The sequence below is a fragment of the Pristis pectinata genome, chromosome 8 (genome assembly GCF_009764475.1).
Source record: "Pristis pectinata isolate sPriPec2 chromosome 8, sPriPec2.1.pri, whole genome shotgun sequence".
Taxonomy (NCBI): domain Eukaryota; kingdom Metazoa; phylum Chordata; class Chondrichthyes; order Rhinopristiformes; family Pristidae; genus Pristis; species Pristis pectinata.
In genome coordinates this window covers 100,414,919-100,427,442 of record NC_067412.1, presented here as the reverse complement: position 1 = coordinate 100,427,442, position 12,524 = coordinate 100,414,919, and the positions used below count along the sequence as shown (strand labels likewise).

The 12,524-nt window shown below is 44.9% G+C and overlaps 1 protein-coding gene across 2 annotated transcripts in view; it reads right to left on the bottom strand.

Annotated features, from left to right (window-relative positions):
• The window catches only part of mcf2a (MCF.2 cell line derived transforming sequence a), a 99,688-nt gene extending 90,147 nt beyond the window's left edge, over window positions 1–9,541 (bottom strand). For both annotated transcript variants that reach the window (XM_052021009.1, XM_052021010.1), the window contains exon 1: window positions 9,145–9,541. In XM_052021009.1, coding sequence (XP_051876969.1) covers window positions 9,145–9,232 — 88 coding nt within the window. In that variant the 5' untranslated portion in view covers window positions 9,233–9,541. The remainder of the gene's footprint in view (window positions 1–9,144) is intronic.
• Window positions 9,542–12,524: the final 2,983 nt, after the last annotated feature.

Sequence of the window (12,524 nt, the reverse complement as noted above, 5' to 3'; positions counted from 1 at the left end):
CAGGACATTCCAAAGTGCCCTGCACCCAGTGAAACATAGTTATTGTTATAAGGCAGGAAGCAGAGTACCCAGTAACGTTCAGTATGATCCCCAGATCACTGGTTCAGTGGAGTTGCTGAAGGGATAAATATTGGGCAGGACTCAAGGAGATTTCTATTGCCCTTTGTCCTTGAAACAATGGCCTGGGATCAGATGTCTCGACCAGAAGACACTCCGACAGTGGAGAACCAGAGTCACTATGGATTTCTCTGCTCGGTTTCAGAAATGGGACTTACGACCACAAAACCTGGACTTTACACTAACCTTGGGTGAACGTGGCAAGCAATTATAGAAGGTAACCAAACATTGTATTTTATTCTGTGCTTGTTCCAGTCATTTCCAACTCATTCCAATGTGTTCAATTTACATCTGTGATACCGATAATTGGCTGGACTTAGAAGATAACTGGATGATGTGAGCTTAAGCCACAGACAAGTATTCCATAGTTCTACATTTAAATGAGAACGATAGACTAATCATTAAATTGAACGATATCCTTGGTGGAAGATAAACAGAATATGCTGGAAATACTCAGCCAATCAGGTAGCATCTGTGGAGAAAGAAATGAATATTCTTGTTGGATCAAATTGTTCCCACTTCTTGTCCAAAGCAGCCTGAATGATCTCAGACCCAAAACCAAGTCCAGCCAATTATCGGTATCACAGATGTAGATTGAATGCATTGGAATGCGTTGGAAATTATTGGAACGAGCACAGGACAAAATATAAATTTACAAGCCAACACATCACAGATCCATAGAGTAGCATTTCCTATGTTTGTAGTGGCAGTAACAGTACTTTTCCTTGGTGGTCTCTGTTCAAAGCAGGAGCCTCAGCTTAGAGCTTGTGTTGTAGGGAGAGCCTTCACACTCAGCTGAAAAGGTTCACATGTCCACAACTCTCTGTATTGTTCCTGCTCCAGGACTTAAAGCATGGTCATCAGTCCACTCATGGGGTTTGCCAAATCTTGCTGTTTGTAAGCTCCACATTCTTCTAAATGCTTCACATCACCACAACTAGACAATGCCCAGCCCTCACCCACTCACCCTGGGGAGTGTTGTACAACAGAGAGACCTGGAGGTACAGCTATGTGGTTCCCCAAAAATGGCGACACAGTTAGAGGGGATGGTGAAGAAGGCATTGACATGCTTGCCTTCTTTGGTTAGGATTTTGAGCACAGGAGCTGGGACATCATGTTACAGCTGTACAAGACGTCTGTGAGGACACATTTGGAGTATTGTGTGCGGTTCTGGTCACCTTGCTGGGGAAGGATGTCATTAAACTGGAGAGGGTACAAAAAAGATTTAGAAGGATGTTACCGGGACAGAAGGGTTTAATTTATAAGGAGAGACTGGACAGGCTGGGACTTTTTTCCCTGGAGTGTAGGAGGCTGAGGGGTGACCTTATAGAAGTCTGTAAAATTACGAGGGGCATAGATGGGATAGCTATCGTCTTTTTCCAGGGTAGGGAAGTCCAAAACTAGACGGCATAGGTTTAAAGTGAGAGGGGAAAGTTTTAAAAGGCACCCAAGAGGAAACTTTTTTACACAGAGGGCGGTGAGGAAGTGGTCGAGGCGGGTACAGTTATGATATTTAGAAAGGCATTTGGACAGTTACATGGATAGGAAAGGTTTCAAGGCATACAGGCCAAATGCAGACAAATAGCACTGGCTCAGATAGGCAGCTTGGCCGACATGGACAGGTTGGGCCGAAGGGCCTGTTTCTGTGCTGTATAACTCCATGACTCTATGGAAGTACAAGAGACCCCAGACGCTGGAATTTGGAGCAACACAAAAGATGCTGAAGGAACTCAGCGGGTCAGGCAGCATCTGTGGAGGGAGATGGACAGTTGCTGTTTCGGGTCGAGACCCTTCGGTTCAGAGATGAAGGGTCTTGACCCGAAACCATCCATTTCCTTTCACAGATTCAAACTTCAGATTGTTGACCTTCAGAGCATGCAGTAGGAATTGAGTATTGGATCAACTTTGACTTATTAAGAGGTTCAGCATTCCATTAATTCCATAACTAGCCAGCCCTCTCCCGACACAGACAGATAGGGCTGGATTTTGTGACTGAATTCATGCCAAAACCATCACCACTCACCGTCAATGCATCACGAACCTGACAGGAGCTGCAGGATTGCTGTGCCTGAGCAGCTTAACACAGAAATCACACAGTTGGCAACCGCGATTCACAATGTGCTGCTGGCTGTATTCGTCTTACAGCCTCTCCAGTGCAATTGGAAGAAGTCAGTGATTTGACAAAAAAATCAGGCCTTTGCTAATCATTTATGTTGCAAAACTTCCTTGTGCTTAGATGCATCAGGTCTAAATGAGTTTTACTGGCAGTTTAAACTATTCTTATTGCCAAGCAACCTCTCTGATCTTTAAAAAAGTATGTATATGGATTGTGATTCCCTCAGATAAATTTTAAAATATTTTAAATGCATCCATCTTCCTTAAAGGTTTTTTTTCCTGCTATTCCAGTTTCTACCTTAATCTGGGGCATGTATTCCTTCTTTAGCACTCGGACAAATGTTTATTAAATGAGGGAATGCTTTCTTCTTCCTCTCCTGCTGGCAATGAGAATTCTTCAATGTGATTGGCTGCTCAGCCAGCTTAATGATGTCAAGACTGGCTCGGTGGGGAGACATCCAGCTCTAGAACCTCAGCTGACCTTCAGAGCAGAGCTATGGCAGCAGGAGAAACAACTTGAATAAGTACCACCAGGGCTCCCTGGGTTACTGAAGATCTGACAAATGGAAATCGGACTTCACGAGAATTCTCCCATAAATTTTTAAAGGATTTTTCAAGATAGGAAACTTGGGAAATGCAAACTTCTTCAGGAGTTATGGAATAGGAGTAACAGCTAGTTAATTCAAAAGACAATCAGTTTTCTAAACAGAACTGTTTACATGAAATCTCCCTGCAGTAATCAAACAGACATCTTTGCCTGTTTAGAAAGCAGGTGCTAGTTCACAGTGGGAGGCCACATAAGAGAATTGCTTTGGAAACTGACAAGGCAGTCTCTTCTAGTGACATTTGTAAAATACATTATCAAACAGTCAACATCTATTGATACTTTAAGGCCATTCAAGTTAAATTGGTAAATTGGTTTATTATTGCCACATATACCGAGGTACTGTTTTGCATGTCATTCATACAGATCATTTCATTACATCAGTACATTGACGCAGTACAAGGGAAAACAATAACAGAATGCAGAATAAAGTGTTACAGTTACAGAGAAAGTGCAGTGCAGGCAGACAATAAGGTGAAAGGTACATAACAAAGTAGATTGAGAGGTCAAGAGTCCATCTGATCATACTAGGGAACTGTTCAATAGTTTTATAACAGCAGGATAGAAGCTGTCTCTGACAGGTTTCAGGCTTTTGTATCTCCTGCCCAATGGGAGCGGGGAGAATGTCCAGGGTGGGAGGGGTCTTTGATTATGTTGGCTGCTTTACCAAGGCAGTGAGAAGTGTAGACAGAGTCCATGGAGGGGAGGCTGGTTTCCCTGATGTGCTGCGTCCACAACTCTCTGCAGTTTCTTGTGGTCCCAGGCAGAGCAGTTGCCGTACCAAGCTGTGATGCATCCATATAGGATGTTTTCTGTGGTGCATTGATGAAAGTTGGTGAGGGTCGATGGGGACATGCCAAATTTCTTTAGCCTTCTGGGGAAGTAGAGGCGCTGGTGAGCTTTCTTGACCCATTGGATGAGGAACATTCCAATTCTGTATCATTGTAACTACACAGGGCCTTAAATAAATAAATGTTCATGTTAATCGACCCTCAGTGTTTGTTTCTGACTTATGGGAACATGAGTTTACAGACAGTTGTCAGGAACGGAATCCCATACATAACCTGGGTCTGCCTGTATAGATTTGATGGTAAGGGTGTTGTTGTTGTTGTTGTTAGCCTGAGATGGCAGGTGGGACCTCAGTTTAACATCTCATCTGAAAGGAAGAACATCCAAGCGAATACTGCATTGGAATAGCAACCTAGGTTTTGTGTTTAAGCATCTGGGTGGAGCCTTAACCTGAAATCTTCTGTCCCAGGCACAGGTGTAACACACTGAGCCACAGCCAATCCCAACAGGGCAGGCAGTTGTTCCCTATCCTCAGAACACAAGGCAACACATGGGGGTAATGCTGGCGGGTGGGAAGGCAAGGACGGTGGGCATCCAGCATGGGCAAGAGTAAAGAACTAAAAGAGAGGAGAAGTTGTGTTAATGCAGCAAGTTGTGATCTGGAACACATGGCTTGAATGAGTAAAGAAACAGTGATTATAACTTTCACAAGAAAACTGGATGAATATAAGAAGAAAGAGAGGGGGAGAGGGGCTCATGGGATGGCCAACAAGGTCAGGGCAGGCCAAACGGCTTCACTCTGTGCTATATCAATGTACGCTTCCACTTAGGGCAACAAGGGTCACTGCATTCAACAGCAAACTTGGCCCAGAAATATTAAAAGGAGCCATTTGTGTTCTGCAACACCTATTTGGTTGGTTCTAATGAACAGGAGAGAAAGTTGTGTGACACCTTGCCCAATTCATGAAGTTCACTGTGGGACCCAACCGAAGACATTTCCATACTTTCAGAGGTGGCTGATCCCCTCCCAGAAACTACACATTATTAAACTGGTTATCTCACAGGTCCAGGATGCCAATTCACCAGATATCAGCTCTTCAGCTTTCATTTGTCATTCAACTTTAATGTTATTGATTTCCACTTATCTCAAAACTTTTATCTGTAAGTGCTGTGCAAACAGTTATACACCCAACAGCTTCACTACTCTGCATTAGTCTCCACTGACCAGCTGCTGCCTCACCTTGCCAGTCCCTGCCTGCTGCAGTTTCCTTGGGTGCAGAGGTTATATCATGGCTTTCCTCTGTGACCTACTTGCTCATTGGATTATCCCAGCTGCTCCAACCAAGGAGAAAGATCTCTACAACAATCATTGAGTTTAGCAAACTTCAGAAGCAACCCATGCAAGATTCACAAAGAACAGGGGAGTTGTCCCTGGTCTCCTAGATCCAGAGATCCCTAATAAATACCACAGGAAGACACTAATAATCTGCTTGGTATCACACTGCAGTTTGTGGGAACTCACTGTATACAAAACATTACGACAATGATTACACTTTATTGGTTTATTGGTTGAAAAGTGCTTTGGAACATTTCCAGCTTGTGTAAGACATTATGGAGATTTCATTTGGAGATACAAGTTCATTCAATTCCTTGCAATGTTTGTCAGGCTGCATGATCTAGCAACATTTCACACTGAAGAAGCAAACAGCCAGGGGTCACCCAGTGAAGGAGAATTTCACTCGTAAGATTTATTCCCAAAATAGCAAGAGTTAACAACACCCCATACTCATGAATGTGTAGCCAGGTAAAAGCCAATTCTCATGCCAACATAAGCTAGTTAGTAAAGTTGAAGGCCATGGGATTAAAAAGTGGCTGTGGCAGTGAGGATACAAGTTAGCTGAGAGACAGGGAGCAGTGATGAACTGTTGCTTTCTGACTGGCGGGAAGTAAAGAGTGTTGATCCCCACAGGTCACTATCAGAACCAGTGCTCTCTTTGATGCATCTTAATAATATAGATCTGGCTACACAGGCACCAATTTCAAAGTCTGCAGGTGATGCAGAACTCAGAAATTTGACCTCAAGGGTACCCAAACAGTGAAATACAGAACACAAAGCACACAGAATTTAATACCTGTGGAGTGTGAAGAAATGGCAGGAAGAACTTACAAGAGGTGTAGGACAGTGGGAAGGAAAGTTATGTGGAATCTTCAGTTCAAATAAGAGAATGTTAGAGTCATGGTGTCAGACAGCACAGAAACAGGCCATTTGGCCCATCAAGTCCATGCTGACCATGTCACCCATTTACACTAATCCTATATTAATCCCATTTTTTATTCCCTCCTCCCCCACATTCTTATCAACTCCTCCCAGACCCTTACCACTCACCTACACGCTAGGGACAATTTACAGTGGCCAATTGACCCACCAACCCTCACTTCGTTGGGATGTGTCAGGAAACCAGATCACCCAGGGGAAACCTGTGTGATCACGGGGAGAACATGCAGACACCACACAGACAGCACCAGAGGTCAGGACTGAACCTGGCACCTGGCGCTGTGAGGCAGCAGCTCTACCAGCTGTGCTGCCCAATTGGATTATTAAAGGAAGAAAAATAAACCAGATTAGTGAACAGTGATTAACTAATGATTGATAGTTAACACTGATTAACTACTCAACTGAAGTAGTGTTTGATTCTCGAGAAGAGGACATGGCCTTAGAGGGACAGGTACAGATAATGAGCTGGCTGAGTGCAGAAACCAGCAAGGCTGGGGTTTGAAGATGAAAATCAAAAACTGCCAGAAATCTGAAGTCAAACAGGAAGTGCAAGGAACACTTGCTGATAACTGCTTCGGTTGACTTGTGTAAGACTGGTGAGTGGGCATGAAGATGGCAGATGGAGTAGAGTGTGGGAAAACACACAGTCATTTACTAAGAATAGATTAACAGGAATTTTGTTTAAATAGTGGGAGGCTGGTAAATGCTTGTAAACCAAACAGCAAGCAACTGGAAAGGCAAATGCCATGTAGACCTTTGTTATAAACAAAGTCTACAGTTGTCCAGAACTTTGGCGAGATCTCACCTGGAGAACCGTACACCGTTGTTGCTTCTGTACTCAAGGGACAGTTGCTCTGGAGTCAGTGCAGTGGAGAGCTCCTGGTTACTTGGTATGAGAGGATTGTCCTGTGAGGAGGAATTGAATAAAACTGTCCAGCACTCACTGGAGTTTAAAGGAATGAAAGGTGATCTCTTCGATAGAAGATGCTTCCTCAACTTAGAGAGTCGGGTACCAGAAGCATGGTCTCAGGATCAGTCAGTCATCTAAGGGTGAGATGAGGAGCTTTTTTCCCCCTACCAGAGAATTTTGGAATTCTTTAATCCAGAGGATTCTCAGTCAGAGTACCTTCAAGGTTTTAACCGGTTGTGGAATCAAGGGATATCGGGGTTGGGAAAGGGGACACGGTGCAGGATCAGCCATGATCTTATTGAACGGTGATGTTGGCTGAGATGCCAAATGACCCACTCCTGCTTCTGTCTCTTACATTGGTACAGAATGTAGCGCATAGAAAGAGTTGACTTGTACAAGTCCACACTCGGAGCATTCTGCTCAGTTCTGGTTGCCCAGCTATAGCAAAGTTGTCATTAAGCTGGAAAGGGTGCAGGAAAGATTCATGAGGATGTTACCAGGACTGGAGGGCTTGAGTTATAAGGAGAAGCTGGAGAGGCTGGGATTATTTTCCTTGGAGTGCAGGAGGTTGACGGGTGACTTTACAGGGGTTTATAAAATCATGAGGGTCACAGTCTTTTTTCCAGGGTAGGGGAGGGCATAGGTTTAAGGTGAGAGGGGAAAGATTTAAAATGGACCTGAGGGGCAACTTCTTCACCCAGAGGGTGGTCCGTATATGGAACGAGCTGCCAGAGGAAGTGGTTGAGGCAGATACATTAACAATGTTTAAAAGACACTTGGACAGGTACAGGGATAGGAAAGGTTTAGAGGAATATGGGCCAAACATGGGCAAATGGGACCAGCTCAGATGGGCACATTGGTCGGCACAGAGCAGTTGGGCTGAAGGGCCTGTTTCCGTGCTGTGTGACTCTGTGGTGGCATTGCTGCTATGTGGCTCCAGCAACCCAGGTTCCATCCCAATGTCTGGTGGTCTGTGTGCAGCTTGCACTTGGGTTCCCTCAGGTTGCTCCGGTTTCCTCCCACATCTCAAAGATGTGGCAGTGGGTTAATTGGCCGCTGGAATTTACCCAGATGTGGTAAAATAATGGTGTTTGAGAGGATAAAATGCAGGGCTACAGGGGGAGGAGGAGGGGATTGGACTGATGGGATCACTCTGTTGGAACTGGCACAGACTTGACGAATGGCCTCTTTCTGCGTTGTAATAAATGAGCAAAATTCAAATAAGGAGCTGCCAACTTGAAAGTGAAAAGCCTGCCTAGTCAGCAGAGAAAGAGATGACTGCCCATTGCCAACTCTCTAAATGTCATTTAAACATTGCAGACGCCGGTGCAGAGGGAGCCACATCCTAAGAAAGGTCGTCAGTTCTTAGATCAGACATAAAAATAACCGCTCTCACGTAGACACGGAAGGCCTGTAACCTGTTTTTCTTATATTTAATTCCTTAACCAAATTGTGGGAGCTTGCTGTGCACTCTGGTTGATACATTTTCTGCATGAGAGCTAAAGTTCAAACGTGCTTCGGGCGCATACTGGGGTTGTGAAAGGCGCTATGTAACTGCAACTAACACATCTGTATGAGCAACGAACTCGAACCAGCTCTCAGCTTGCAGCAAGTGAAGGCCCAAAAACACAACAAAGTGAAGAAGGAATGGCATCTTCTTCCTTCAGGGAGCCGCACGCCTCTCCCTTCCAACGCCTGTTCCAGCGCTGGTTGCAGATTCAACTGCAACACACGCGATGAAGCAGGACTAGCTGCCCAACTCTCGCCATGAGAGCAGGCTCCCTCCACTCCAGGGACTCGGTCCCGGGTCCTCCTGCTGATTCACACAGTGCAGGGTGGTACCAAGTCACAGCGGACCCCAGCAAACCCCGAGAGACTATATGGCTCCTTGCACTCTTGCAGGTCTTAACTAGAGACGTTTAGTTAACACAATTGCTGAATCTTACAGAAGTATCGTGTTGACATTAAAGGCTAGCGAGAAATAAACACGCTCTAGGGTTCTAATACTCCGAATTCCCAATCAATAATTAAATATTATTAGTTGTCTTTCACTGTAGCAGGTTTTTACACTTTCGTTTTTGAATGAAATTATAACTTTCATCCTCATGCATTATTCACTGAGAACCATCTACATATTCAGAAGCAGACTTGCTACATCCGAACATCAGACAAGTTATTTTTAAACACAGGTTGTTGAAGCCACATGATCACGTACAGTGCAATTAAAATGATCCACCGCCGTGCAGTTAAATACTTAAATTTAAAAAAAACCACAAGGGCTCTCGCTTTTATCAAACTCGGACTTGGGTCGAGTCACAAAGTTTTGGTACCTACTTTTGACTGTGGATTCCAGCAGTAAGCAGGCTTCCTGGAGGTGGTAATAGTTCGTCATCTCAACCTCGGAGATCTTCAGCGCTGTCATGTCTCCCGTGCCCGGAATCCACTTAGATCACCATTCAACCTGCAGATCCTTCAGTGAAGTGTCTTCATTTTAAAATGGAACTCCGCTCCGGCGGAAATCTGGCAACCTTCCAGTCACCCTGAATAGATCAAGTACCTGGCCAGCCAACACAGACCCCATGTCTGCGGGGTTAGCGTGGATGTGAAGTGCCAGCGCCGCTGGAATATCTCGGCAGACCCGCAGTAATCAGAGGGCTGCCCTCACTGCGCACACGGCTGCAGGAAGGGAACACATGACTGGCGTTTGGTACCGCCCGCCCCGAGCTTTTTGTGGCTGTGGCTCGGCGCTGTACCTGGCCGAGACTGGAACACCCCACATTCCGCTCACCCCTCCTCTTCCAATTCGTTATCAGCCAGGATCACACACGCATCATGAGTCATCGTCAACGACACACACACCTTCAACCAAAACTCGCTTTGCTATACGGCGAAAGGCAAGTTTCAAATATTTACAAAGTACTCCAGGAGAAAAGGAGTGGAGAGAACTGGGACATCCTGGGAATTGCAACAAATTAATGTTGTAGAGTCAGGCAGATATTTTGTGTACAAAATATTAAGAGGAATAGATAGAGTGGACAGCCAGCGCCTCTTTCCCAGGGCACCAATGCTCAATACAAGAGGACATGGCTTTAAAGTAATGGGTGGGAAGTTCAAGGGAGATGTCAGAGGAAGGTTTTTTACCCAGAGAGTGGTTGGGGCATGGGATGCGCTGCCTGGGGTGGTGGTGGAGGCAGGTACATTGGTCAAATTCAAGAGATTGTTAGATAAGCATATGGAGGAATTTAAAATAGAGGGATATGTGGGAGGAAGGGGTTAGATAGTCTTAGGTGAGGTTTAAAGCACAACATAGTGGGCTGAAGGACCTGTATTGTGCTGTACTGTTCTATTTTCTATGAAACAGGCTCTTCGGCCCAACTCGCCTATGCCGACCGCGACCTACTCCAGCTAGTCCCACTTCCCTCCAAACATTGCCCGTAGCTCCTGGCCCAAAACGTTGACCGCCTGCTTCTCTCCACGGATGCTGCCTGGCCTGCTGAGTTCCTCCAGCATCATCGTGTTTTTCATCTAGACTCCAGCATCTGCAGTCCTGTGTTTCTCTTTTAAATGTGTAACTGTACCCACCTCAACCAATTCCTCTGGCAGCTCGTTTCATATACCCACCACCCTGTGTGAAACTCTCGCCCCTCAGGTCCCCTTTAAATCTTTTCCCCTCTCACCTCCAACCTGTGCCCTCTAGTTTTGGACTCCTCTCCCCTGGGGGAACACGACTGTGGCTGTTCACTTTATATATGCTGTGCTACTAATTAAAGCAAGTCCTGTTGCTCTGCTGGAGAGCTAGCATGGACATGAAGGGCCGAACAGTCTCCTTTCCATGCTGCTGTTTTCATTGCATTTAGATTTTTGATTATTTGTGACAAAATCGAGCAGCTTAACTAAAATAAAGTGAATACTGGACTCAACACCCCTTAATAAAACAGGGCAAAGGTACCTAATCCGCCTTACTGATTTTTAGATAAAAGGCTAAAGGATGTTTTCTATTTTAAAAATAATTCTTTGAACAGGAAACACGGCCTCCAATGGATTCTACAAAGTTCTGACCAAAGGTCTGCGACCTGAAATGTTTCTCTATCACTGCTACTCTATACTGCAGCTGAGCTGAGACACATTACAACACTGCAATTAATAACTTTATAAAGAACTAAGGCATTCGGTTAGGTGCCAGATGTTCTCTCAGTTGCCCTCTTTCCTTTGCTACACGCGGTCTACGTCAGAGCCAACACAGGGAAACTTTCCGTGAACGTGAACTTCTGAGGTCAAGTTGGAGGTCCTGATCTGGAGTTGGTTCAAATACCACTCCAGAGGTTTAAACTGCAGCCCAGTGAAGTTATTAGATCAACAACCAGAGACAGATAGATCCAGAGACTGGTTCAAATCCAGTCATGGGAATTTAACCATCAAAAATTAAATCTGGAATTATATAAAAATCTAGATCAGTGAGGAGTAACCAAATTGTGATAAAAAAAAACCTCGCTCACAAAGGTTCTTGACAGAAAGAGATCTGCCTTCCCTGCCCCGAATGGCCTGTGTAACACCCGAGACTGACACTTGAAGGACTTTTAACTGCGTCTAGCTTAGGGGCAATGAGATGGATAACTGCCAGTAACATCCACGTCTCATGGATGAATAATTGAAGAGAAAAATCTATATTGACATTTCCACTGCAGTACTGAGGGAGTGCTGAACCAGTGGTGCAAACATTTCAGCTGCGCCATTAAACCAAGGTCCTGTCTGCCCTCTTAATGTTGGGCATTTTGTGTCTACTTATTTCAAAGGGCACTCTCCCTCATGAATCAGGTTTATTATCACCGACATATGTCATGAAATTTGTTGATTTGTGGCAGCAGTACAGTGCAAGACATAAAAATTGCTAAAGTGCAAAAATAGTGTAAAAGGGGAATAAACGAGTTTGTCTTTGTGGGTTCATGGACCATTCAGAAATCTGATGGCGGAGGGGAAGAAGCTGTTTCTGAATTGTTGAGTGTGGGCCTTCAGGCTCCTGTACCTCCTTCCCAATGGCAGTAACGTGAAGAGGGCATGTCCCAGGTGGTGAGGGTCCTTAATGATGGATGTCGCCTTCTTGAGGCACCACCTCTTGAAGATGTCCTCGATGGTGGGGAGGGTTGTGCCAGTGATGGAGCTGGCTGAGTCTACAACCCTCTGCAGCCTCTTTCAATCCTGAGCACTGGAGCCTCCATACCAGGCTGTGATGCAACCAGTCATAATGCTCTCCACCGTACATCTACAGAAATTTGCAGGTCTTTAGTGACATATCAAATCTCCTCAAACCCCTAAAGAAATAGAGCTGCTGGCGTGCCTTCTTCATGAATGTATCATGAAAAGTCCCCCTGCATTCAATATCATGAAGGCAGATTTCCTGCCTATTATAACTTGCTTTGCAAAAATTGGATGTTGTACAGGTTGCAAAAGACCAAGAGGTTTAATAAAAATGTATCCCTAGCTTAAAGTTCAAAGGATACTTTTTTTTGAACAATAAAGTAACAATGAAGCCCCTTTCACCACCTCAGGATAATCTGAGGCACATCACCCCATAACGTAGTGTGATAAAACAGTGGGTTGTCCAAGGTCCTCTAAGGAAGGAAATCAATCTTGTTGACCAGGTCTGGAAGGGGTACCAGAAAAACCAACAGCTTTTTCCAAGGACAACGTCAAGCTTCTCCTATGTTGTTGCAGAC